The 25,327-nt window shown below is 44.0% G+C and overlaps 1 protein-coding gene across 2 annotated transcripts in view; it reads left to right on the forward strand.

The window, feature by feature from the left end:
• The first annotated feature begins 207 nt into the window (after nucleotides 1-207).
• TFAP2B (transcription factor AP-2 beta) overlaps nucleotides 208-25,327 on the forward strand; it is a 27,151-nt gene continuing 2,031 nt past the window's right edge. Inside the window, exons 1-7 of one of the 2 annotated variants that reach the window (XM_041480884.1) lie at nucleotides 208-288; nucleotides 4,102-4,128; nucleotides 5,439-5,897; nucleotides 11,018-11,078; nucleotides 19,033-19,252; nucleotides 21,786-21,904; nucleotides 24,718-24,859. In XM_041480884.1, coding sequence (XP_041336818.1) covers nucleotides 208-288; nucleotides 4,102-4,128; nucleotides 5,439-5,897; nucleotides 11,018-11,078; nucleotides 19,033-19,252; nucleotides 21,786-21,904; nucleotides 24,718-24,859 — 1,109 coding nt within the window. The remainder of the gene's footprint in view (nucleotides 289-4,101; nucleotides 4,129-5,438; nucleotides 5,898-11,017; nucleotides 11,079-19,032; nucleotides 19,253-21,785; nucleotides 21,905-24,717; nucleotides 24,860-25,327) is intronic. The other variant, XM_041480885.1, reaches the window with a different exon arrangement.

The raw sequence follows: 25,327 nt of genomic DNA on the forward strand, positions 1-25,327 counted from the left end.
GTCTGTAGCTATATGTAACTCTGTAACAGAGAATGTTTTTTACTATCCGATTGAGGTAGACTTCTGCAGCCTATTGTTTCAGACAACAGATATAAGTTGCGATGGAAGAGGAACGTCGGATTTGGTGTCTGTCCCCCATTTCCAATTATAGATGGATCATTACAGACAGAGAAGTACTGAGAATCCAGACATCTGCTCTTCACATGAATGCACTCACCTCCTAGAGAACAGCCTGCCATCATGCTCTGGAAACTGGTTGAAAATGTCAAGTATGAAGATATCTACGAGGTGAGTATATAATATGCATATGAGTAAGAGAGTATATGTATATTTAAATATACATCTAGCATATAGATACGGGCATGGCTATATAATACATATATAGCTCTACATATACATCCAGGCAGAAATAGATATATACACCAGTACACAGGAATATAGAGATGTGAAACAGAAAGTAGATGCTTAAATGCTTATTTATTTGCATATTTGTATTCAGCATGCCAAGTCCTAAACTTTTTATTTTTTTTTTTTCACGGAAAAGCTGTTTGATGAGATTTAAAACATCAAAGAAATGATCTGGGGATTGGAATGAGGCAACTTAAAAGCAAGAGTTTGATTGTTTAGACCTCCAATTATATATAATTCGATTAAATACGGACAAATGTGGAGGAAAATTTTTAAAAGAGAGAAAAAAAGAAAAGAAACACAATCCGGTATTCAGGGACTGAATGCATTTCTTTCTTTTATTTTTTATCTTCCAATTCCAAGCTCAGATACACCCGAATATGGATTTTTTTTATTATTGTTTTTTTCTTGTTTTCACAATCGGATATGTTTTTTACGACTTTTTAATACCTCTACACCAACAGATAAGATGTGCATGTGTACATATACTGGCATTAATTTAGCGGCACATACATTCTGGTGCGTGTGTGAGTTCACACACCCGAACCGGTGCAGTCAGAGGCGGCTCCGCATAGTCCGCGGACACGAAAAGTTGTGAGCTTTATCCAGACCTTATTTTCGAGGTCAAAAAGAAAACCAAGGGGGGAGGAAAAAAAATATCACAGCTCAAACACTGCGAAACCTTTCTTAATTTTGCACGGTTTCCTGAGTCGGATCTTTCCCAAACGGGCTCCGCCAGTGTATTCCTTGTAAGTTAAACCGGCGTGCGGGATTTTCTCAGAAAGGAGGTGGGGGGGAAAAAAAGAAAAAAGCTGAAAAGGTGAGTGAGGATGGCGCTTCACAAAATATTTCAATTTTTTTTCTGTTGTTTTTATTTTTTAATTGAGTGGGAGGCGTTTGCACGGCGATCAGGGGGGAGATTTTCAGAAGGGCGCAATCCGCCACCTCCAGCGCGGGAGCTGCTCCGAGGGGAGGCGGCCGGGCAGGGACCGGGGACCGGAGCAAGGAAGGGACCGGGGACAGGACAAGGGCCGGGGATGGACTGAGCGCTGAGCAGAGACGGGGAAGGAGCAGGAGCCGGTCAGGGACGTGGCAGGGTCTGGGAAGGGACTGGAGATCGAGCAGGGATCAGCGACGGAGCAGGGAGCGGGGACTGAACAGAGGCCGGGAAAGGACCGAGACCGGGAAAGCGACCGGAGACAGGGCAGGGACTGGGAACCGGACAGGAGCAAGGAGCGGGCAGGGGCTGGGTACCAAGGAGAGAAGGGATACAGAGCGAGAGGTGGCTACTGGGCAGAGGCCTGGGATCGGGCAGCGGACTGGGAAGCAGACGGGCAGGAGCCGGGCAGGGCTGGGGATCGGGAAGCGGCCGGAGCCCCCCGGGGAAGCGCCGTCGGGGCCGCCCCGTCCCCAGCCCCTCCGCGCCGCCCGCAGCCCTCCCATCCGGGAGAGCCTTGGCACTTACAGAGGGAAAACTCCCGGGAAAAGCGCAGAAAGAGACCGAGGGAAGGTACAGCTCCGGCTGCTGGCGGCCGGAGAAAGGAAGGGATGGAGGGAAGCGGGGAGGGGACCCGCCGGCCGCACGGGAGAAATGTCTCACTCCTAAAAGCTGCCGTCAGGCTAATTACCGTGGGCAAAAGCCAGCATTTGCAGAAGGAGCAGAGAATGAGCGCACATGTGTGTGTGTGTGTGTGTGTGTGTGTGTGTGTGTGTGTGTGTGTGTCCCCGCGTGTCCCCAGCCCCCTAAGCCCTCGCTGCTTTTCCCTGCCCATCTCCCGGCGCAGCCCGGCCATTGTCTCTGCCCGCAGCAGCAGGCGACAAAACATCTCCCGTCCCTGCTGCCGAGGGATGAGGTATTTTTTTCCACCCTGCTTTTGATGGGGGGGTTTAAGGCCCTGGGAGTTTACAGACACCCACGTCTGTAGGTTGCTGTGGGAGAGAAGAGCTGGGGGAGCGGTTGGGTGGGATTTGGCCTCGGGCAGGCTGTATCCTAACTTGGGGATGCGCTCCAGGGCATTTTGTAATTTTTTTTTTTTTTTTTTTTAAGACCTGAAACCCTCTAGATCTATGTTAAAAAAATATTTCTCTCTCTTCATTCCGATGTGTAATTAACAACACGATGGTAGAGGCGTCTCAGCCACTTGAACTGAATCTGTTCTTAAAACAAAAGTGTGTGTGTGTGTGTGTGTGTGTGCGTGTGCGTGCAGGGGGGGCAGCTCTGGGAAGTGTGAGTCTATTTAGGAAGGAACGTAAGTTGAACTTTAACAGAAATGGCAGACAGTCCAGTTGAACGGGTTCCTGCAACATCAAAAAGGTTTTATATCGCCCCTGGCTTTGCCTCAAAACTATAAATTTACTATCCTTTAAAATTCACTCCATGCATTTCACGTTTGGGTGGAAATCGGGAGAGCTATGTACGTATATGTATATATATTTCATATCAGGCGGCAGAAAGATGATTCAGACAAAAAAAAAAAAAAAGAAAAAAAAGAAGTTGAGCCCAACAATGCAGATTCAAATATTTATTTGGCTATTGTGAATAAATATGATATGTAACACGCACCAGAAAGGCTTAATCTTCGCTGTAAATAGACGTGTGTTACAGTGACTGCACGTTTCTTCTTCCGTTCCTTTAAAAAAGTAACAAAAAAAAAAAAAAAAAAGGAAAAAAGAAAAGCCTCTTTTTCTTCATTATTTGCTCAAAAACCCCAATACCAAACTGCAAGAACAAAAGCACCAAAGGCAATCAATTACTCATATTAGGAATGTATCATTAAATATATATTAAAACGAAAAGGAAATATACTTTTCTCTTCTTCTTCTTCTTCTTCTTCTTCTTCTTCTTCTCCGCCTCAAGCATTGCTTCATCTCGTTCCTTGCTCCAGCTCAGCAGTCTCTACTTTCCGCATCTTCCTCCGCTCGAGTTAATTGAAGTTCTGCCTCTTCCTCGCGAAACTTTTTCCCCCCTCTCCCTCTCCCCAAACTCTGCCTCTGCCAGCCCCCCTCGTCTGATTACATCTAGTAATTCTCCACTGAATGAACGTCATTTACAATAGTAGGGGAGCTCTCGAGCTGGCTGCCAGCTTCACGCTCCATTTGGTCCTGCATTCTCCCTTTAAAGTAGTCGTGTAATATTAATAGTCATGAATATCAATTATTATGAGGCGGTGTAGAGAAGGAAAGGGAGGAAGGGGTAGCGGAGCAGTCTGAGCCTAGCCTTGGGTTGAAGAGGATTGTATTTGGGAGCTCAAAGGCAAAAAAAAAAAGAAAAAAAGAAAAAAAAAACCCAAAAAACCAAAACCAAAAAAAAAAAACCCAAAAAACAAAAAACAAAAAAACCAAAAAAAAAAAAAAAAAAAAAAAAAGAGGAAAAAAACCCCGAGAGGGAGGGGTAAATCATATATGTAGATAGAGGTTTCCAGGCTCGGTTTTGGGGGCACTGGTCTTTTTTTTTTTCTTTTTTTTTTTTTTTTTTTTTTGGTTTTTTTTGGTTTTGGTTTTTTGGGTTTTTTTTTTTTTTTTTTCTTTTTAAACCTTTTTTTTTTTTTGATGGATAGACTTCGAAATATCTCAAGCTGTTCTCCTGTGTCCAACACGTCCCTTTGCAGATCTCCTTGATATTTTTCCCTCCAATTGTTAGTATTATCACCATTATTTTATTTTTAGCTATTACAAGACTTTTTTTATTTCCAGATGTTAGTCCACACCTATTCCGCCATGGTGAGTTTGGATCCATGTTGTACTAGAATTGCATGTTCTCTCTCTCTCTCTCGATCTGTTGTGTCTCTCTCTCCCTCTCTCTGTCTTTTTAAACGCCTTTGGCTTGGTAATTTAGCACAATAATTGGAGGAGGCTTGCAGCTGCTTCTCCCTTTTTGCATTGTGTGTTCCCGATTTGAGCTAGGGGAGTCTGGGGGGGAGAGCAGGGGGAAAAAGAACTTTTTTTCCTTGTTGTTTTTCTTTTTTTTTTTTTTTTTTTAAAGCCATGTGTGCCATTGCTTGTGGGGGTTTGAACTACACTTTGTGGAATAGATATTTTTCTTGTTTACTTTAACCTCGCAGCTTCAGTGTGTTGGAGTTGGACAAAACTCCTCTCCCACCTTTTTTCTGAAGCCTCTACACACTCCCCCCACCCCCTGTCCCCCCCACACACCCCAAAGACTTTTCATTACAATTAACCCCCACCCCGTCCTCCGGAATATAATATTGGAAAAGGAAACAAAAGACACTGGAAGTTGCTGCAGAAATCATAGCGCCTGGATGTTCAATATCGATGATTCATTTTTATTTTATTTTTTTTTTATTATTATTTTAAGGGGTAGACTCCCTTTAAGCAAAGATTCCCCGTGATTTTTATTTTGGCTTTTTTTTTTTTTTTTTCATTTTCCCAAGTTATTTTTCGGACAACTTCTCACCTCGGAGTCTTCCGAGAAGTGCAACTTTCTTTTTGGGCTTTTCCACGTGAAAATGGGTTGGTGATTTTGAGTTACAGGACTTGAGCAGAGGGAATAAACAGATGCTGGGAAACTTTAGGCAGGAGAAAGGGTGGGTTGTCTGGATAGACGGGTGGTTTGGTGCTCTTAATTTTTAAATGTTTTCTTTTTTCCCCTTTGGTTTGATTTGAGGGGGCTGTGGATAGGGAATTATGCTACTGGTCTGGAATTGCAGATCGTACAAGTATTTGGAGCACTAGTCCTACATTTTTAATTATGACATTTAGCAATTCTCCCTCACACCCCCTCCCCTTCCCCCTCCTTGATAGTTCCTGGGAATAGACACGACGTGGGTGCAAAACATTGGGACATTTCTAATAAGTTGAGGGAGAAGGGGGCACATCTGAATCCCACTTTCCAGCTGTTTACATCCTATTTTATTTTATTTAACTCCGGGGTGGGTTTGTGCCCCTTTTGATATTTCGTGGGTTTTTTGTTGTTGTTTTTTGTTTTGTTGGTTTTTGGGTTTTTTTTTTTTTTTCCTAAAAAAGCTCCTCTTTTTTTTGTTGTTGTTGTTCGTATGTCGTTCCGCTTGTAGGACCGGCATGATGGAGTGCCCAGCCACAGTTCCAGGCTGTCCCAGCTGGGATCCGTCTCGCAGGGACCCTACTCCAGCGCTCCTCCGCTCTCTCACACCCCATCCTCGGATTTCCAGCCGCCTTATTTCCCACCCCCCTACCAGCCTCTTCCTTACCACCAAAGCCAGGACCCTTACTCCCATGTCAATGACCCCTACTCCCTAAACCCCCTGCATCAGCCCCAGCAGCACCCCTGGGGACAGAGGCAGAGGCAAGAGGTGGGATCAGAAACCGGGTCACTGCTGCCACAGCCTCGGGCCGCCCTGCCCCAGCTCTCGGGACTGGACCCCAGGCGGGACTACCACTCAGTACGGAGGCCAGATGTCCTCCTGCACTCAGCTCACCATGGCCTTGACTCCGGCATGGGGGACAGCCTTTCTCTGCATGGCATCGGACACCCGGGCATGGAGGAGGTCCAGGTAAGGCACCGCGCTCCTTTCTCCTGGGCAGTGCAGCGGGAGGCCCCGTCCCTGGGCTAGGAATGGTCACTGAGGGATTTCCAGCAATATTGCTGTGGGTTGCCATTCTTTTTCCACACCGGTTTTGTGACTCTGGTACTCCCCCTCCCTCTTCCTTTATTTTTCTATTTTGGTTTTTTTTTTAAAAAAAATTTATTTCCTCGCTGTCACGCACAGGCTCTGCTTTATAAACCCTCATGGCAAAGCAGCAAAGTGCAGGGGGAAGGCAGACATGCTGCTCTAAATATTCCACGTGTTTCAAAAGCTGGCAGAGTTCAAGCTTGGCTTTTCAAATTCCAGTTATTTCCCATGCAATCTCATCTTCCACTCCCTTCCACCCTCCCCCTCCTCCCCCCAACCAATTTCCTGCCGTCGTTCAGAGATTTTGATGAAACTGTCGAATTACTACATTTTTCATCCGGGAGGGAGGGAAATTATAAACAAAACCCAAATCAAAAGCAATAATTGGTGATCAGGAACAAGTCCCTTGCCCGTCCCCCCACCCCCTTATTTGTTAAGTGTGCTTGGTAAGATAGCGTTGATTTTAAATAGTTTCATTCCTTCTTTTGGATAACAAAGGAGTTTCGCCGGGCTCAAAGCACAGTATTTCCCAGCTTTCTTCCATCCCACGCGAAACTCAGCATCACGTGTTATTCCCTAAAAACAGAAAGGACCCTTAACAGCTTCGCTGCTGGGGCGGTCTGCACCTTGCTGGAGCAGAGCATGGCCAGCCCGTGGGGACCCCTGAGGCGGGGGCTGGAGCCTCCAGGGTCCAAGTCCTGCCTCAGACTCTCCTAATCGAGATTTTGGGGATCCCTTACATACGTTTTTATCTTTTTTTTTTTTTTCCCAAAAGAATTTTCTTTATCATATATCATATCTGTATATGCATTTGGTCTTGGGATAGATAAAGGTATGGACCACTGAATGAAACAACGACTTCAAAGTTACAGAAAGGGAAAAAGAAAGGGGGAAAGAGGAGCTGGGAAGATAAAAATTAGCCGTGAAAAAGGATGCTGCTGAACATGAGAGGAATGAGCGGCAGAGAAACGGAGCGGATGCGTTGCTTTGGCTTGAGGCTTGTCTTAGGGCCGCACGGGAAAATCCCCGAGCTTTGCTGGGGGGAAATGTTTTAGAAAAAGAAAGGTTTTGCTGTTTGGATTTGCTCCTGCCTCCGAGCTCAGTGGCCGTCGGGTCGCTGCTTTCTGCGGGTTTCCGAGGTGGCTTTGAGACCTGGGGGCAGCCCCTGGCCGCCGGGGGTGCGATGCGCAGGTCTCGTCTCGCATTCCTGGCTCAGACAAAGTGGTTTGCAAGTCAAGGCGAGTTTTACCTCTGTGAATGCAGAAAGCAGATCGCTCTCCTCCTTTCTCTCTGCAGCCGATAGGGTTTAGGTACTGTATGTGCCCGGGTATTTACACTTTCCCCAAAGCCGGCAGTTGTTGTGCTTTTGTGAGAAAGAGAGTAAAACAGAGGAGAGGGAAGAAAAGAGATTAAAAAAATAGAAGAAAAATAAAATACAGAGAGGAGGGAGGAAAATAATAGAAGATAGAGAAGAGAGGGAAAGGAGGGGAAAAGGTAGGAAAAGAAAGAGAGAAAGACATAGAGAAGGGAGAGAAGAAATAATGGGAAAGAAGGAGCTCAAATAAAGCAGTTCTCCATCAGTTTCCCAATAAAACATCCCTTCTGCGGGAAGGGCTCTGCACTGGAGGAAAGTGCCTCCCCACGGTGCTCTGGGAGCATCGGGGCCACCCGCGGCCACCCACGACCTGCTGGCCGGGGCTGGTGGGGCCAGGGTGGGCGCGATGGGGTGGGGATAGGACGGGACAGGCGAGGCTGGGACCTGCAGGGCTGGGGTTCTGGGTTTGGGGTACTGAGAGACCAGGAAATTAAACAGGCCCTTTATTTCCGAAAGTTTGTTCCCAGGTTGGGGGAGGAGGGAAAGAGGCAGAGGAGGGTATCCCAAGGAGAAACACGTGAAGGAAGAGGTGTCCAACTGCAAGTTAACGCAGGCAGGAGGGAAAGCAGCCCAAAACTCGCTGCTGCCACTCAGCATTTTCTATTCTTGTCCCTCCACTAGTGACAGATGAAGTTGGGCAGTTTTCCATCTTGATATTTAACATGGATTTTTTTCTAGATTCGAGGAACCTTTTCCAGCAACAGGAATTTTTATTCAGGCCATGTATACTCATTATCCACCGCCACTAGATATAATTTTCAGGAAGGGTTTCAGATACTAGTTTGTTTGGTTTTTTTTTTTTTTTTCTTATATCAGTTGTCCAAAAAGTTGAAGGGGCATCTAGATGTACAGTTGGATAAAGATGTTTCTCTTTGCTGTAGCTTATGCATGTCTGATTAAATATGTGCCATGAGAATGGGCTGGGCTGAGGAGAAGAGACAGAGAAAGAGAGTGCGTGACAGAAAGAAACAGTGGTTATTTTATAAACACCAAATCCAGTCCATGTGTGAGCCATTGTCCAGGGCTAGAATTAAGTGATTGCAACACGATAGCGCTCTGTTATTGTAAACAGGACACACTGTATTGCTATTGCTGCCCCTCTCGAGAGGAATTTTCAGTCCGCGATTTACAACCTTCAGACAGGGAACAGAAAAGCCAAGACCTACTTATTGAACAAAAATTTGCATCATCTAATAGGAACTCTGAAAAAAAATCCACCAGATATTTTTCCCACCAGCTGGGTTAAAGTAGGATTACAGTGATAAAGGATTCGATGAAGGAAAAATGGAGGGGAAAATTCAGATTCTGTAGACCCTTTGAAGGAAAATAGAGAGCTCAATTTTAAGGTTTTCAACCAGATGTATCCACAGAAGTAGAATAAGGTGGTTATAGGTAGTACTTAGGAAGCTTCACGCTATCAGATTATTGGAGGAGGGAAGGGAGGGGAATCTTCCTCTCCAGATTTTCCAAGTATATCTGGAAACTCATCACCTTTCCCCTCCCTGCACACACACCTCCGCTGCTCCTCCTCCTCCTCCTCACTCACGCTGCTACTACGTACTAGCTAGAGACACGGAAAGTTAAGTTGCACCAAAACACCCAAGTCTCTTATAAAGTAACCCCTGGTATCACTTTTAACTAAAGAAGTCTAGTAATTAAAAGTCTGAGTTGTTTTTCCACGTTTCCGCATGCAGTCCTAATTAAATCTTTACGATCCTCTCTGTGACTATTAACTGCCAGCATGCTGAGCGAATATCCTGTACAAAAACCCAGCAGGAGGGCGTAATTAGATAGAAAATCAGACAGGAGTCTTCTCATTAACTACAACAACTAACCCACGTTGCTGATGGAGCGAGCTGAGTGCACGCACACGCATAAAGGGTGCGCGCAACCATCGACTCCAGAGATAAGGTGAGATAAGGAGGAAAGAAGGGAAGAAAAAAAGAAAGAAAAAGTGAAGGTGATGTTTCACGTTTACCTCCGTTTCTGTGCCATCGAGGTGCGCCACGCTGCACTCCAGCAGGCTGCAGGATTCGCTCATCATCCCTCGCTGGGAGCTGCTCAGGGAAAGGAGGGAAGACTTTGTAATTTTATTTTGTGCCCTTTAGGTATGTAGCCTATTGATTATGAGAGAGAGACACACAGCCATGCCCAAACACAGCACATAAGGCACCGCTCCGTGTGTGCGCTCGTTTGAGGGTGGATTCAAGGAAAATGAAGGGAAAGCTCTCATAGAAAATATTGTTCCATGGTATTTTGGGGAAATGTAATTTTCTCCTAAACTGCATTCCATCTGGAATGTCTCCGCTGAGCACAGAGACCGAGATAAGGGCCGGATCCGAACAAGCTCAGCTTCTCGGCATAGCAAAGATAAAGTTAAAATCATGATGCAGGAAATCATTGCTTTGCTGGAAAGGTGTTTTGCTTATCAAGGAAAAACGTGACAACTCCCCAAATGTGCAATATCACTGAAAAACCCAAGCTCTTTAGTAATAGTAATGGGAAAAATAAAATAATAGAGCCAAGAAACACAAAGGTCCCCCTTTACCTCAGAATTTACCCTAAAACGGAACCTGTCAGATATCTGCTATAAATTGTTCTTATGACACCTCTTCTTTTTCGGACATGGCTTTACTGTGCCGAACGCAGATTCAGCAGTAATTTTGGTTTGTTGGGGGGGGGAGGGGGTTTGTATATCCCACTTTCGTTTTGAGAAATGAAACCCAACATTTTCTGTGTCCTCTGTGCCCGTCTTTGTTCTCTTCCCTGCTAAAGAAGTTAATGCCATAATAACAGGTGTGCTCCTCGGCAGGCTGGAAAGAAAGGGGGGAAAAAGGGGGAAACGAGGCTTTGAAATTCGGAGACTTTTTTTCCTAGGCAATCAATTTGATGGTTCATACTTTTGATGATGTGTATTCCTGCTCCTCCCTCCCCGTCTCCACTAATTCAGGACATGGAAGCAACCTCGGGAGCTGTAAATCTCTTTCTGCTCGTCCCCTGTATGATGTGGGCGTTGCACTGCGCTCCGAAAGTCTCAGGCTTTAATTAAAAGTCCATAATGTAAACTATGATATATAAAACGTAAATGGCCCTTGAATTAGTAAGATGTAGCAGGGTTAAACAAACAAACAAACAAAAAAAAAAAAAAGAAAAACAAAAAAGAAAAAGAAGGAGGGGGAGGAAAGGGGAGGGAGCATTTAAGTTGTCCTTAATCGTGTTCATTTATGTCATGCAATAGATCTTGCAGATGTTGCCAAATTGCCACATTTTCAAAAGAAGAAATATAAAGCTTTATGGAATGCAAAGAAGTCTATGTGATATCTATCTTTTATAAGATAACAAAACCAGTATTGCACCCCATATGCTTCACACCTCCTTTTGTTTTATTAGAAGACTATGTAATTTGTAAGAATTTAATTTCCTTGTCGATTGGGGGAAATAATAGTAACAAAAACAACAATAATAATGATAATAATAATAATAACAGCAATTAAAAAAATCCCTCCTCCCCTAATGAATTAATATAAATGGAAATAACAGGGACTCCAGTTTGGAATGACATGATTTATGTACGCGATTCTTTAATATCCAGTCAATTTGAATAGTGATGTTTTTATATCCACAGTCAGTTGAAGATGCCAATAACAGCGGTATGAACTTATTGGACCAGTCTGTCATTAAAAAAGGTATGGATTATTCCAACAAGCTAGACAAACTTTTACTGTGTAGCGATATCTTCATGAAATATTTTGACTTTGGGGCAATGAATTTCTCCGGGAAGCAGGCACCCATGGCAGCAAGATGAATAGTTGATTGGATCAGCAGATAGAGTGAAGGGATAAGACATGAGAAAGGAAAAGTTTATATCCCCGCCTCCCCCGCCCTTCAAAGGGTTTAATTACACGAATGCTCTCTAATGGGGCACCCCGTGCTCCAATGCAATTTCCACCGCCCCCCTTCCCTCCCCTTCTCCCCCCGATGCTCTTCGGTGGGGACCCCTTGGCTTTTAATGGGGGAAGGGGTTGATTCCCTTTGGGGCTTAAATGCATTTCCCAGGCGAATCAAACGCGGAGAGGAGAGAGAGAGAGATGCCCATGGAAAGGCAGACTCAGCCCCCTTCCCGCTCCCCCCAAGATTCCCCCCTTCCCCCAAGATTCCCCCCTTCCCCGTGCCCATTTTTTACATCTTTCTACATATGCGCCCATGATTTAGTGTAACTGCAGAATCACCCCATACTGTTAAAGCGAATGTGATATTAACAAATGTTTGCAGTCTCTTGTACAGCTGTAAGCAAAATAATTAACTAATTAAACTAATTAAATGTAATTACAATAACTCATTTTGGGCGTATTGCAGCTGCTTAATTTTTTTACATTTCTCTGACAGTCACTCGAAGATGCTTTGCGATTAGTGTTGTGTTATGCTGATAGACATTAAACAGATCACGCGCTGCAAATGGAGGGAAAGCTATCTTTAATTATCTAAGGAGTTTCTATTTCTAGATTCAATTTTAAGTACCAGAGATGAGGTTTAAAAACGCTGTCCCTTATGCTTACTATCAACGGCACTTATCACCAGGACCTTGTTATTTGTCAAATGCGCACAAATAGTTTAACAGCGACGATTTTCTAGGATGTAAAGCAAAATAACAGGGAGGGTGTTTATCCAAAATGTGTTGAAGGCAGCATGAGGTCTTTCCGTGTATTTATTATTTGTTTTGTTGTTGGTTGTTTGGGGTTTTTAATTTTTTGGGATTTTTTTTTTTTAAATTTAAATATCCATGGTCTCTCTTTCACACACAAGATCCAGGTCTGGTTATTTGAGCGAGGACTAATGAAAGCTTGAAGGTCATTTGACAGCACCATTTAAACTTTAAAAAGAAAGAAAGAAAAAAAAAAAAGGTTGTATGTTTCTGCTGTTTTGGTTCAGTTTGAATGTTTGGTGGGGTTTATCCTCAAGGTCTGTAACCTGATGGTTTCTGGTTGTATTTTAACTTTTTTTTTCTCTCACTCTCCTCCCTCTTCCCCACCCCCACTTGACACCTCATACACTCCCTCTTGGGTGCATTTGATTAATTAGCACTTGATTTGTGGTCGAGAGACTCCTTCCTAAGGTTGTTCCATGATGGTCTTTCGCAGAATACACAATCCAAAATACTCTATTTAAAAAAAAAAAAAAAATATTTCTTTTATTTTTCCCTTAACACCCAGCACGCCCGTGTCTCTCCCTCCTTCAGCTGACGAGGACAGCGGAGACATTCCATGTGCGTGCTGGGTGGTGCAATTAGACAGCGAGTGGCACTAGAATGTGAATGCCTGCAATTATTACGTATTAGGTAGAGGCTTTTATATGCATTAGGCATATATTTAGGTGTGCTTCGTGTGTGTGGGCATTGCACGGCCCCAGACGGAGCAGCTGCTGCCTGAAGAGACCCAGTCCCATCTAGGTGGGATTACTTGTGCCTATTTGCAGCCAGAAGAGATACTCTGAGTTAACGCATGATGAACAGGAGACACATGCTCTTTGGAAATAAGGTTACTAAGAAAGAGCCCGAGATGCATTTGCAACTCTTTAAAAGTCACTGTTAGTAGCATTTTCTTCCTTAGAAGTAAGGCTGAGCTGCAAGAAACTTTCCATCATAAAGGAATATTGTATTTTTTTTTCATTCCTTTTTTTTATTTTTTTTTTTTTTAACAGTGAGTTCCCTGGGTGCAGAAGAAGAGAAATGGGTAATAAATAGCAGGTCACATTTGTGGCAGTCAATATTTAATCAGGACGAGGGAAGGAGCAACACAGCATTCAGTATCAATTTCGCTTTGTTCCCTGCAGTTTGTAGCTGTGAGGGTGTACTTTGAAACAAGAACAAGTTATTTAAACTCTGTGAGTCGTTCTTGCAGGCAGATGGCACAGACAGATACACAGACACACAGGTATTGACAGATTTTTGTGCAGTGGAACACTCCTGTGACTCATATTCTGTAGACGAGGGTTGCAGGGGGTCTGCTCCACCCAATCCCAGTTCAGTGCTTAAAATTCTTTCATTGCAAAGTAGTGGGAAAAGTATGATGGGGACTTGAAGCCTAAACTTAATTATATCACCCAGGCTGTGTCTGTTTCTTTATGGCCTCTGAGGCCTGCAGAAGGAATTATCTCTCTATGCAAAAGGTTTGCCAAAATATTAAGGAAATTATATAGGGATTCATACACGGCTATTGATTTGTCTCACATATCGATCCCACACAACAGCTTAGATATACCCAGGCTCTTGTTATGTTTGCTATCCCAGCTTACTTGACATTTCTGAAGTAATTTAGTTAAGAGGAAATGAGTTGTTCCCAGTAGAGAGAGCAAACGAGTGGAGTGAAGGTAGCCAGCGTGATAAATGGCTCTTTCATTTGGAGATCTCCAGAGCTCGTTTAAGGCTAATTTTCTGTATTAGCCCCCTTTGAGCTATTAATGCAATAGGCAGGGACCGTGGCCCCTTGTCTCTTAGCTGCCCCATTAGAGCGAGCATTAAGCTACCAAGCCTGAACTCCACCGTGGTGTTGGTGGTGGCGCTGAAATAATGAAAGGTGCTTTTTAAACTCCCCTAATCTAAACTGGCAGAGGGTGGTTAATACGATTTGAAGGGGGCTGGTCAATGAACAATCAATAAACTAATAATGAGAAGGATGCGGTACATTAACAGTCTAAAAATCCAACGAGACATTAAAAAATCATCTTTAACTCCCACTTCCATTAAGATTTGGGTGGTGGAAGTGGGAGGGAGCGAGCCAGATAAATCACCAAGATGATAATAATCACCAAGAGCATTAATATCAGATTCAACTCAGCTTTCAGAGCTTACCGGCTGCACGTTTTTAGGCCCTTTGCCTCGATTTTTGCTGAAGAGGTTTGCCATGTGTCAGGAATAAAAGACCGGGTCCCCTTGTCAAATGCTCATCTGAAATTTCCTTGGCACTCTCTGTGGTGAAAGAAGTTGTCTTCCTGCAAAACCTTACGTGGCCTGAGTCCCAAGTTAATTTTTTGTGACTCTGGGGCACAGTCAGTGACCTTAAAATTATTCTGATGTATTTATTTACTTTCAGCTGTTTCTGATGATCGTCTGCACACTCACATCTGATTTAGCATGAAAGGCCATTTTAACTTGAAGACCTTAATTCATGGTCTTGCAAACACGTTCCCTTTTTCCTCCTATTTTAAGGAAACACATGAAAGAAGGTGTCTTACCCTTTTGTTTTTAGCTGTTAATAATCCAGCACGAGTTTCCTCCCCACCCCTCGGAACAGCTGATCAATGATTAACTGAGAACCACTCTGGCCTCAGCTTTTCAGGTGATAGATCTGGGGCTCAAGAGATGGTGCTTCAGTGCCACTCGGTTTCGTGCTTATTCCCGGGTTACCCACTGAACCTGAGGATCCCCTTTAATTAAATGCAAAACAGTTTCGAGGGAATGCATTCCACCTTGAAATTCAGTCCCAGCTTTAGGGGAACGGGGACTGCGGTGGGGGAGAGAGGCTGGAGGAGAGGAGGGGACGAAGGGGACAGAAGGAAATGCGAGAGGAACGCGCACTTTTTGTGTTTGTCCCTTAAAATTAAGATAAGATCCGAGTCTCTTCAGTTTCAGCGTCTAAGACGCTGCTCCCGGACGTTTTAGGCTTGGCTACTGAGTCAGACCGAATCACCACTTACAGCAAAGTCCTGTTCTTAGCATGGACAGAGAACTTACTCACTTAAAGCCCAGGCAGAGTAAAAATTTTGAAAGTAGTTTGATAGTTTATTAGTAATTAAGTTACCCACGACGTTTTTTAGTGAGAAATACGATAAATACTTCTTCTGATTGATAATTTAACTGACTGTTCAACTACGATATTATTCAGCTGGGTTATTGCAATGATAGCCATAGTGTAAAGCCTTATTGAACAGCTGTTTGCAGGACATAAATCCATTATTTCTTTAGTTTTCCTGTCGTCAAAACAGCTTTTTTCACCCCATCTCTACTTGCGCGTTCACATTTGTGCGCATTTTCACACGTTTGTGGGGAGCAGCCCAAAAGAAATCCACCACCAAAGGGAAAAAAAAAAAATGGAAAGAAAAAGCCTAAGACTTAATGTATGCACAGAAAATTGTAAACATGTAAAGAACTGAAAGCTTCACGCTGAGTTTCGCCATGCTCCATTTCCCCACCATTTCCTGCTGTCGTTCTAAAGCGATCTCACTCATCTAGAGATCCCGTTTGCAGGAACAGTATGCTTATAATTACTAACAAATCAAGCGGCTACTGTTGCTCTCCCGGTTTATTGATAAGCTGAAGAGAAATGGAAGTGGGAGAAATGACAAAGAGGCTGGAAATAACCACAGGAGGAGAGAAAGAAAAAGAAAAAGAAAAAAAAAAAAAGAGGGAAGAAAAAGAGATGAAGGGATGGAAAAGAAGAGGGGGAAAAAGAGACAAAGGAGGTAAATAAAGAATAATAAAAGAAGGGAGAAAGCAGAGATTTTGAAAGGGGGAATTATGTATTTGTGAGTGCTCACACACACGCAGCAAGTAGAGTTTGGAAGTGAAAGAAAATCGAACAGTTTCTGCTGGGGATGAAAAGAACTAAATGGGATAAAGTGAAAGCAGGAGCGATGGGGACGCTGCGTGGATACGTGTGTGTTATCCTGTGCCATTTCAGCAGTTGTGGCAGTCCCTGACCAACTGGGGAAGTTGACATTGTCTAAAAATACCCTCTGCATTCGGGTTTATTTACATACGCGCAGGGATTTGACACATGCAGCTGCACTCACGGACGTGGAGATCTCCTCACCCACAAAAGCTCCACGTTCTGTTATCTCTGCTGATGTCTGGGCTGTGTCTGAAAAGCTCCAGCCATGATAAACATATAGATATGATATAGATAGAGATAATTCATTCCATGGCAAACACTTTTTTTGAGGCAGCATTAGGTAATTTACAGAAGATATAGAGCCTAGATAGAATAGATCTCTCTGAAGCTATGAAATTGCAATAGATATGCTTACACCGCCTGGCAAGCCTCTCAAATGGGTTCGGAGCTATCAGGCTCCAGCTGATGGGTTTGTTCATACCGTCCTTTTCAGGGAAACACTGCTAGGAAAAGAAGCCGAGGAGCTCTCAGCATAGCAGGGAAGGGAGCCAGCCTGCTTCCCAAAAGCAATTTGTGAGGGGAAAAAAAAAACCACCGAGCACGTGAAAATCCATAATTCAAAGGTTAACTAATGTAATGAGTGCTCCAAAAGGCCAAAGCGAGCGGGGTGAGGTACATTTAAGCATTGCACGGGTCCTTCTCTCTTTAGTGAGTTTGGACTAAGATCAGATGTTCGTGGAATTGCTGCCTCTTGTTTAATTTCTCAGTTCACTGGACAGTGACCTGATAAACTGGTCACTAAATATAGCCACGGTAAAGGTGTACTCGAACCACAGAGCCCGTGTGTTTATCCCAAGGAAAAAAATGCCAGTCATGAAAATCTGTCTGGTGGCACTGCCTTCATCCAACTTTTAAAAAAATTTCTAATTTTTTCTACCTGATGTTTCACTCAGACAGATCATTGTGCATGAAATAAGAGATATATTTATGTATAATGAGGGGGAAAATACAAATACAATTTTTTGTCTGCTGGCACTGCCTCTGATATACAAACGAGACTTTTCCTATGGAATCAATGGCAAAAAAAAATTCCTAATAATAGCAACAAAAGCAGGAGCGGGCCTCTAACTCTTTTATAACTATTTCTGAGCCATTCTCAAACTATTTGAAACCGCCTTTATGAGCTGCATAAAGTGCCTAACTAAAAATAATAGAGAAATAGGAATCCATTTCACTTTCCTATTCCCTGAAGTCAAGCCACTCAAAATAATTTGTTTATACTGGAGACTATACACAAGGCATACGAAGCAATATGTATATCTAAAATCGACATGCCTTTTGGTTTTTAGCTGTTATAGGGCTTTTATTGTGGGGGTCTGGTCTGGCAGTAGGAAATGATCTGCAATAAAAACAGTGAAACACGGTTGTGTCTATTCCATGCACTGAGGTTATAAAATTGGCAATTGCCCAGTAGTTAGCACTTGGTAATATATTAGGATACCCGATCTTATTGTTTAGCAGCTCCAGACGACTTAAATATCCGCTCAACCCTAATGGTTTGATTCTCCAGATATGTTGCAAATAAACAGGGCTTTTATGACTTAACTGACATGTATTATAACTACCTAAATAGCTGGCATATGTGCATAATAGAACCTTATTATTTGCCGAATTGGTTTTGCAATTGATTGAGTGGAAACGGGAGATTGTGGAGCAGTATCTGCTTGAAGAGGGTGTGTAATCAATTAGTCTTCTCCTCTGAAACATGCCCGCTGGACTGCCAGGGCTCTCCCACCAGCGAAAGCCCCAGTTTCAGTGTATATTTTCTATAAGGAAACGTGTATTGCCTCGGATCCGAGAGGAAGCTGCAGTAGCAGCTGTCAGCTCTTATTAACTCCTGCATAAAACATACCTTAAGTATGGTTTGTTATCAATTACTTGCAGAAATGAAACAACTGGGAAAATGCAGCGAGGCTCCCTATAAATTAAAGCGATTGGGTGATTGATTAGAGCACCTGCTGTAAATCATAACAGTTACACACAATTATGAGGGAGTTATTTAAGTTCATTTGTAAACAAAATTCATGTCACGAGGGAATTGCTCTCAGTTTTAGTTCAACCTTTTTTTTTGGTTGTTTTTTTTTTTTTTTTTGGTTTATTTCTGAGTGTGTCTGGTTGCTATTATAGGAATTTGTTCCTTATAATCCCTTGGTTACTCTTAAAATAACCTCACTGGTTTCTCAGAGAAAATAAATACTTATTTTTGTCTTGGAGAGAACAACATGGTTTTATTTTGTTTAGTTTCACTTTATCATTTTCCTTTTACTTTTCCCTATAACTACCTTTAAATATGTGTTGCAGTAGCTGAATCAGTTTTATTTAGGGGCAGGAGAGTTCCTTCTAATTCACGGACAGCACAATATGATCAGAGTGGAGAGCACCATGGTTAGACCAGATATTTTTTTTCCTGGTGTTCATTTTTCTGAAGGAAAAGACTCATTTTATTTCATAAACCAGGCTTAATAAAAACACAAAGCAATAACAGAGCTGTCTTCTCATTGCTGTATCCTCCAGCCTTGATACTTATTTAAGACAGCAACTCCCTTTGTGTAGTGAATTTATTCCTGGCTCAACTTAGCAGTAATGGAAACACTAGCCAAAAAAAAGTAAATTTTCCTCTTTTTTTCCCCTCCAGAAAGGCGCTGTCCGTTGTACAAAAGGCATCGGGGGGCTCTGGGTGAGACACAGGCTCAAACCCGAAAGTTGCCAGGTGCTTGCCAATATGTATTTTATTTCCCAATGATCAAACCCTGCATAGAGGCTGTACTGTACCACCCTTCTCTCCATCCATCATTCATGGAGCACTTTCCTAGAGGTTGGGGGAGCAGCACCCTTTAGGTTGCTGGAGGTAGCCAGAGATTCAAAACTCCCTTTCATTTTGCTGTTCTGTGCATGTCAGAGAGACTGTGGTTATCCTGTTCTCCTTCGTGGCGTGATGGTTTCTCTCTCCCCTCCTCCCCTTTTCTTTCTCCAGTTCCGGTTCCTCCAAAATCTGTTACTTCTTTGATGATGAATAAAGATGGCTTCCTGGGTGGAATTTCAGTCAATACCGGAGAGGTGTTTTGCTCTGTACCTGGCCGCTTGTCTTTGCTTAGCTCAACTTCAAAGTATAAAGTAACTGTGGGAGAAGTTCAGAGACGCCTTTCCCCCCCAGAGTGTCTCAACGCATCCCTCCTAGGAGGAGTACTTAGAAGGTAAGAGGCTGGGGCAAACGTGTGAATGTGTCTGGGCCTCCATGCATGCACCAGAAACCCTTGGTCAGCAGTACAGATGATTCCAAATGTGCATTGATCCTACTGTCAGAGCCTGTGTGTGTAATGCTGGTGATAAGGCAAAAATATGCTGTCTTCAAACGCTGGGATGAATATATGGAAAGTATAGAAATATTTGGCCTTGTTTAGCCACGAATGAAGGAACTGAGACAGAAAGATTTCCTCCTTGTCCATGCACACACTTTCTTTCTTTTCTCCTCCTCACACTTCTCTCTCAGAAGGTGGACAAAATAAAATGCCCTGATGGGCGTGTTTCAGGCGGAACTGCAAGTATTTCAGGACCTGATGTATTTCTAGGGATTTCCTAGATAAACCCACGAGGTTTGCCCTAACGATCAGGCATAATTATGGCAATTATGACACGTGGTGTCACACAAGAAATTGGCAGGGATCTGATAAGCCAACTGTAAGGTAGGCAAGTACTTGACTAAAGAAAAGCCACCAACAGGTAGATCTGAAAGTCAGAAACTTTGTGCTTCACACAGAGAAAGTTGCTGCAGCTCACAGCTGCAGGTCTCGAGGCCTTTGCTGCTTAATATTTGTGCAAATCACCAACTAACGTCCTGGTGGATTTTGATGAAGACCTCAAAATAGTTGGCAGTGCTGGTACTGAAGAAGGTGAGGAGCAAGGAATAACCCTGAGGTTCGGTTGCCACTCCATCATAACAAGTGGGAGACTGGGCTTTTAAGTAGAAGCAGCAAGAGTTTAAGCTCTGAGGCCATTAGCTGGAAAGGCTAGCGGGGAGAAAGGGTTTTTTCTTATTGGCAGTGCCTGAGGGACTGCGAATTGTCAGCTCGGCTTGTCTGTGAGAAAGGTGAGCTCAGGCTCTGTCTCCAGTCACAACAGGGGAGAAGCCACGAGGTTACAATATGAGCTACCAGTTCACACACTCAGGCTGAGAGGGTACAGGATTTCATTTTCTGTGTGTGAGACTGAGACTGAGTCCAGACTGGAATAAAAGTCATAACTTTTAGACAGGGAAAGATGCATGCAGACTGGCAATGAATAAATTTCAGATCATGTTTAAAAGTTGCTAAACTTAAGAGGAGGGAATATCTTGAGAACTCCTAAAGCAGCAGCTGAGATATGCTGGCTCTAAGATGCTTTAAAATAAAGTCGATGTTTGGGGTTAACCCCACAAAAAAATTCTGTGGTGACGTCAAGGGCTCTGGCTCCGTGTCTGGAGATGGGGGGGAAAAGTTCTGCTACATCTGGTGAGACCCAAATGTCCACGTGAGAATCAGGGTCTCCTAAAATAGCTGCTGTTCCATGTGAATGTCTGTAATCATTGTTCAGCTGCCAGGGAGAGCAGCAGAGATTTTTACTTACAGATGCTAACCTGCCTGCTCCTTCTGTACAGCTACAAATGGAGCAGGGAGAACATCTGAGAGATGCTCTGTAGAAAATATAATTACCAAGGTAAAGAAGCATTATTATTGGACTTCAGCAGATTTCTGGACGAGGCCCAAGCCATAATTATTGGCTGCTGCTGACTTCAGTTCCTATCTTGAATCTAAATTTTAAACAAGGTTTTGGTTCAGAGCAGATGAGACGTAGAAAGCTGCTGTCTTGCAATTCTGCCATCCAGCCCTATTTACTTCGATATAAAATAGTGGGAAGCCAGTCTGGCTTCTCTGTAGCTCCTTATTTCCTTTCTCTAAGTGGGACTTCTAATTCTTAAATAAATTTTAAGTAAGAATTAGGAGAGAGTTGGGATAGACTTTGTTCTTAGGTGCCAAAACTCTCCCTAACTTCGCAGGTGGCAAGATTTCATCCCTGGGGGTTTACATATGTATGGGCGTTATAACAATAGCTCTGAATTTCTCATTCACCCTTTTATTGCCCTTATCAGTAACCTCCGACAGATATTCCAGTCTTCCCCCAGGCAATCCATTCCCTCTTTATAACGCACCCAGCCTCAGGTGAGCTCTTCCTCTCAGCATCGCCTTCTCGCACGAGAAAACACTCACAGGCTGGAAACAGCTTAATAAATATTTCCCTCCTTTTCAATTTATCCACAGGCGCACACACATTCCCTTCGAACCTTTCAGATTTATTTATTTTTTTTTTAATCCCCTCGTTTTATTCTGGCTCTTTCCTGGAATAACAGGGGATTTATTCCTCCTCTACCTTCCTGCCCATCCCTTTACTACATCTTAATACAAGCTGGTGTCATACCCACTTGCTCTCTAGATCAGAACCTTTTCATTAATTATTGCTGTTTAGCGTTGTTTGATTTCCCTGGATAAAATCGGGGGGAAAGTGGGTTCATTCCCGCTTCCACCCCTTGGGTGAAATTAAGAAAATCCCAGCAAACCCGAGCAGAAATCAACACCCCCAGAGTCCTTAACGTCGAGTGAAAACCCTCCCAGGCTTCGCTGACTGCACAGACTAAACGTTTCTTCCAGGAACACTGCGGGGTTAATCACGATGTTAATTTCTTTGCAATTCTAGAGCCAAATCGAAAAACGGGGGGAGATCTTTGCGAGAAAGGCTAGAAAAAATCGGTTTGAATTTACCAGCCGGCAGGCGTAAGGCCGCAAATGTCACTTTACTCACCTCCCTGGTGGAAGGTAAGTAGAGGGTCGCAGCTCCCTTCACACCTCTGCTCTTCACAAAAAAATCCAAAAAAACCAACAAAAAACAAACAAACCTCTTCCCCCCCCCCCAAAAAAAAAAAAACCAAAAAAAAAAACCACCAAAAAAAAAAAGACCTCCCAAAAAAAAAACAAACAAACCAACAAAAAACAAACAAACCTCTTCCCCCCCCCCCAAAAAAAAAAAAAAAAAAAAAACCAAAAAAACCCACCAAAAATCAAACAGCTCCCAACAAACAAACAAACAAACAAACCCCAAAAAACCACCAACTTTCGGGATCAGGTGGGAAAACCTTGTAGAAGTGAAAATCAGGGTGTGTTAGGAGGAACGCCGTCACGGTTGAGGATCCCATTCCCAAAAATGAAGTCACTGGCTGGAGGATCACTGGTTCCTCTTGGTGGCAAGAGTGAGGGAGTTTGTCTGTGTGTGTACGTGTGGATATGTGCGTGTACATTTGTGTGCATGTGTAACTCTGCAGGGCAGTACCACTCCTCATCCTATTAATTTCCACCCTGTGATCTCCGACTCCAGGTCTATTCCGTCCTCCTGATAATTCGCACTTCCTGAGCTGATTTATGGGCACTACAAGATGCTCAGTGAGGAAAAATAACACAAAGTTACTTTTTCCCCCTTTATTTTTGGTAAGAAAGCAGAGCAATTTAAGAGTAGCAGAGCTCGGTTTCCCTTAAGGTGGCTGGAGCTGAACAAAGAGACCAGCTACTCCTGAGGAAGGAGGGAGGGAAGGGCAGACTGAAGTTTCAAGTAATTTCAACTCAGCTAAAGACACTTTGGTGCCCAGCGTGTTTCTTTGATTTGTTGTTACTGTATCGACAAGGAAAAGTTAGAGCAACTAATAAGTTTAGGGTTATGTGCGTGTTTATGCTAAGAGAAGTTGGACTTTCTCCAAAAAAAACCTAACCGGAATAGTATGGATGCAATTATGAATTATATGTATCTGCATTACACACACACACACACCGAGAGGCGTATAAATAATCCACTTATCTCCTCTCCCTATAAAGCGAGCACAAATATTTGTGCTAGTTATTAACTTTTCCACTCTTTTGATTGAGTTATGCGAGCGACAAGACCTTGCCGCTTGCAGAGGTGGAGGAAGGCTCTCAAAAAGACGGGGGCTGAGGGGTGGGAGCTCCTCCTCCGCCCGCATGCGGGTGATGCCGAGAGTGCAAGGCTCAGTGTGGGTTACGGGTGTAGCTATAGAAGGTGTGAAGCATTTCGGGGAGCACAAGTGCCCCTGAGAGCCCACGGTGTGTGTGGAACACCTTGCGCTCTGCTGGCAGCAGCTCCAGCCCCTCCCCGACGCTGGTGTGAGGTTCAAAAGCCGGTGGGGTTGTGTAGTGATGCTAAAATCTGTGCCAAGTGTGCAGTAAGGTGTACATTCCCCTCCTCTTCTCCCCTGATTCCCTTACAAATCAACAGTTTGCCTCTAGAGAGTTCCCTCCTTTTGGAAGAAGCTGCACCTGGTGGAGTTTTCTCCCCTCCTTCCTGCCAGCAGCCGGGTTTAGCATAGCTGCTCCTGCATCGCCAGGAACAGGAACGCTCCGGTCGGTCCCGGCCCGCGGTGCCCGAAGGCTGCCTGGGAGGACCGTGTCCAGCTCGGGACCCCCCCTCCGGGCTCTGCCGGGTGCCCTCGCCTTCATTAACCGGTTTGATGATTAGCGAGAGCCATTGGAGAGCAGGAGGTGACGTTGGAAAGCAGCTCCTGACAGTTAAAAATAACGCGGTCCTGGAGTTATTAGACATACCTGCTTGCTGGAAATCTTCCCCCTCGTCCCTCGGGCGATGCTTTAAAGGGTTTAACGCTTTATTCTAGAGGGGCTGAGCTATAATCTGGTGGAATCCCTCTAGAGTCTGAGGGGTTTTTTTTCTCCCCCTCCTCTTTTCCTCCATTCTGCAGCTACTGTCTTCTTCTTGTGGCATGAAGTACATCAGTAGGAGTTGGATGACACAAACCTCTGTAGGCAAGAAACCTGAAACCAGGCAGGCAGGAAAAGTGAATTAGAATTAGTTAGAATAATAATTATTTTGTTCACAGAAAAAGTTGTCATTAGCTGTTATCTTTCTACCCGGCAGACAAGAGCTCTTATTGCAGGATGGTCAGTTAAAAATGCAGATTTTTAAACTGCCATCCCGCTAAATGCAGTTATCTCCACAATTTTACAGATGTGTTGATAACTGTGATAATGATGCAAGTGCCCTGTGTGTGAATAAATTGCGTCTATAACTTCCCACAAAGAATTAACATTAATATTAACAATATATCCACATCTGTAAAATTTTAAACAATGATCTGAGTATTGAAACAGGAATGCTTCTCTGCTCTTTAGAGAAGTTTGGGTCCTTAGTTTTTCGGGATTTGACCAGTCTCCTCTCGCTTTTTGCCTCGGTCCAGTTAACTTTAAAGGGTTGTGTGTGCGTGGTGGATGTGTGTGTGAGCTCTTCCCCCCGCTCTGCACAAGCAGCTGATGGGCGCAGACCCACAGGAGCACAGAGTAGCAAAGACAAATCTCATCAGCTCGAAATCTGTCCCATCGACTTCTGTCCCCAAAGTACAGAAAAACGTACTGGGGACAGTGGGGGGAAAACACACAGCTGGAGCCTGTCCCTGAGGTGGAAGGGATGACGAAAGGTTTCCAAACACGGCTCAGAGGAGATGGTGTCCCCCAGGGGAGCCGTGGGCTCCGCCCGGTGTCCCAGAGGGTCGGAGCCAGCCCAGCCCGGGGCCGGCGGCGCCCGGAGGTGTTAATTCCAGTCTCGTTCCCTCCAGGTGAGGCCGTTCATTTAGCTCGGGATTTTGGGTACATCTGTGAAACGGAGTTCCCAGCCAAAGCTGTTTCTGAGTACCTGAACAGACAGCACACGGACCCCAGCGACCTCCACTCCAGGAAAAACATGCTGCTTGCTACAAAGTGAGTGCCAAGTTAACTCATGTCCTTCTGCCCTTCTCAGAGAAAATCCTCCCTGTCCTCAAAGCCTTCCTCTGAGCCCGTTTGAAAAGCAGACGGGATTTCCAGGCTCTAAATTCCAGCAGCCCCGCGGGGAGGAAGGATGCTCAAATCGCTCAAAGGACCTCTGCACCCCTTTGCAGTGGGGATCCTGCCAACAGACCCTGCCCCTATAGGGATTACAGGTGGTGCTCCCCTAGCTGTTGTACATCACTTCCAAGCCATCCCCAGTTAAATAATTTTTATGTAAAGTGGACCAAAAATTTATAATTTGCTTTCACAGTATGTTTCTCTGTCCCTGCTGCTCACACACACCTGTCTGTCTGCTACCAAATTGCAATGCCTTTCCCATATGATTTAATTAAAAATATATACTAAAAAAAAAAAAAAAAAAAAAAAAAAAAAAAAAAAAAAAAAAAAAAACCCCCACAA

Source organism: Pyrgilauda ruficollis, unplaced genomic scaffold, assembly GCF_017590135.1.
Source record: "Pyrgilauda ruficollis isolate IOZ18807 unplaced genomic scaffold, ASM1759013v1 scaffold54, whole genome shotgun sequence".
Taxonomy (NCBI): domain Eukaryota; kingdom Metazoa; phylum Chordata; class Aves; order Passeriformes; family Passeridae; genus Pyrgilauda; species Pyrgilauda ruficollis.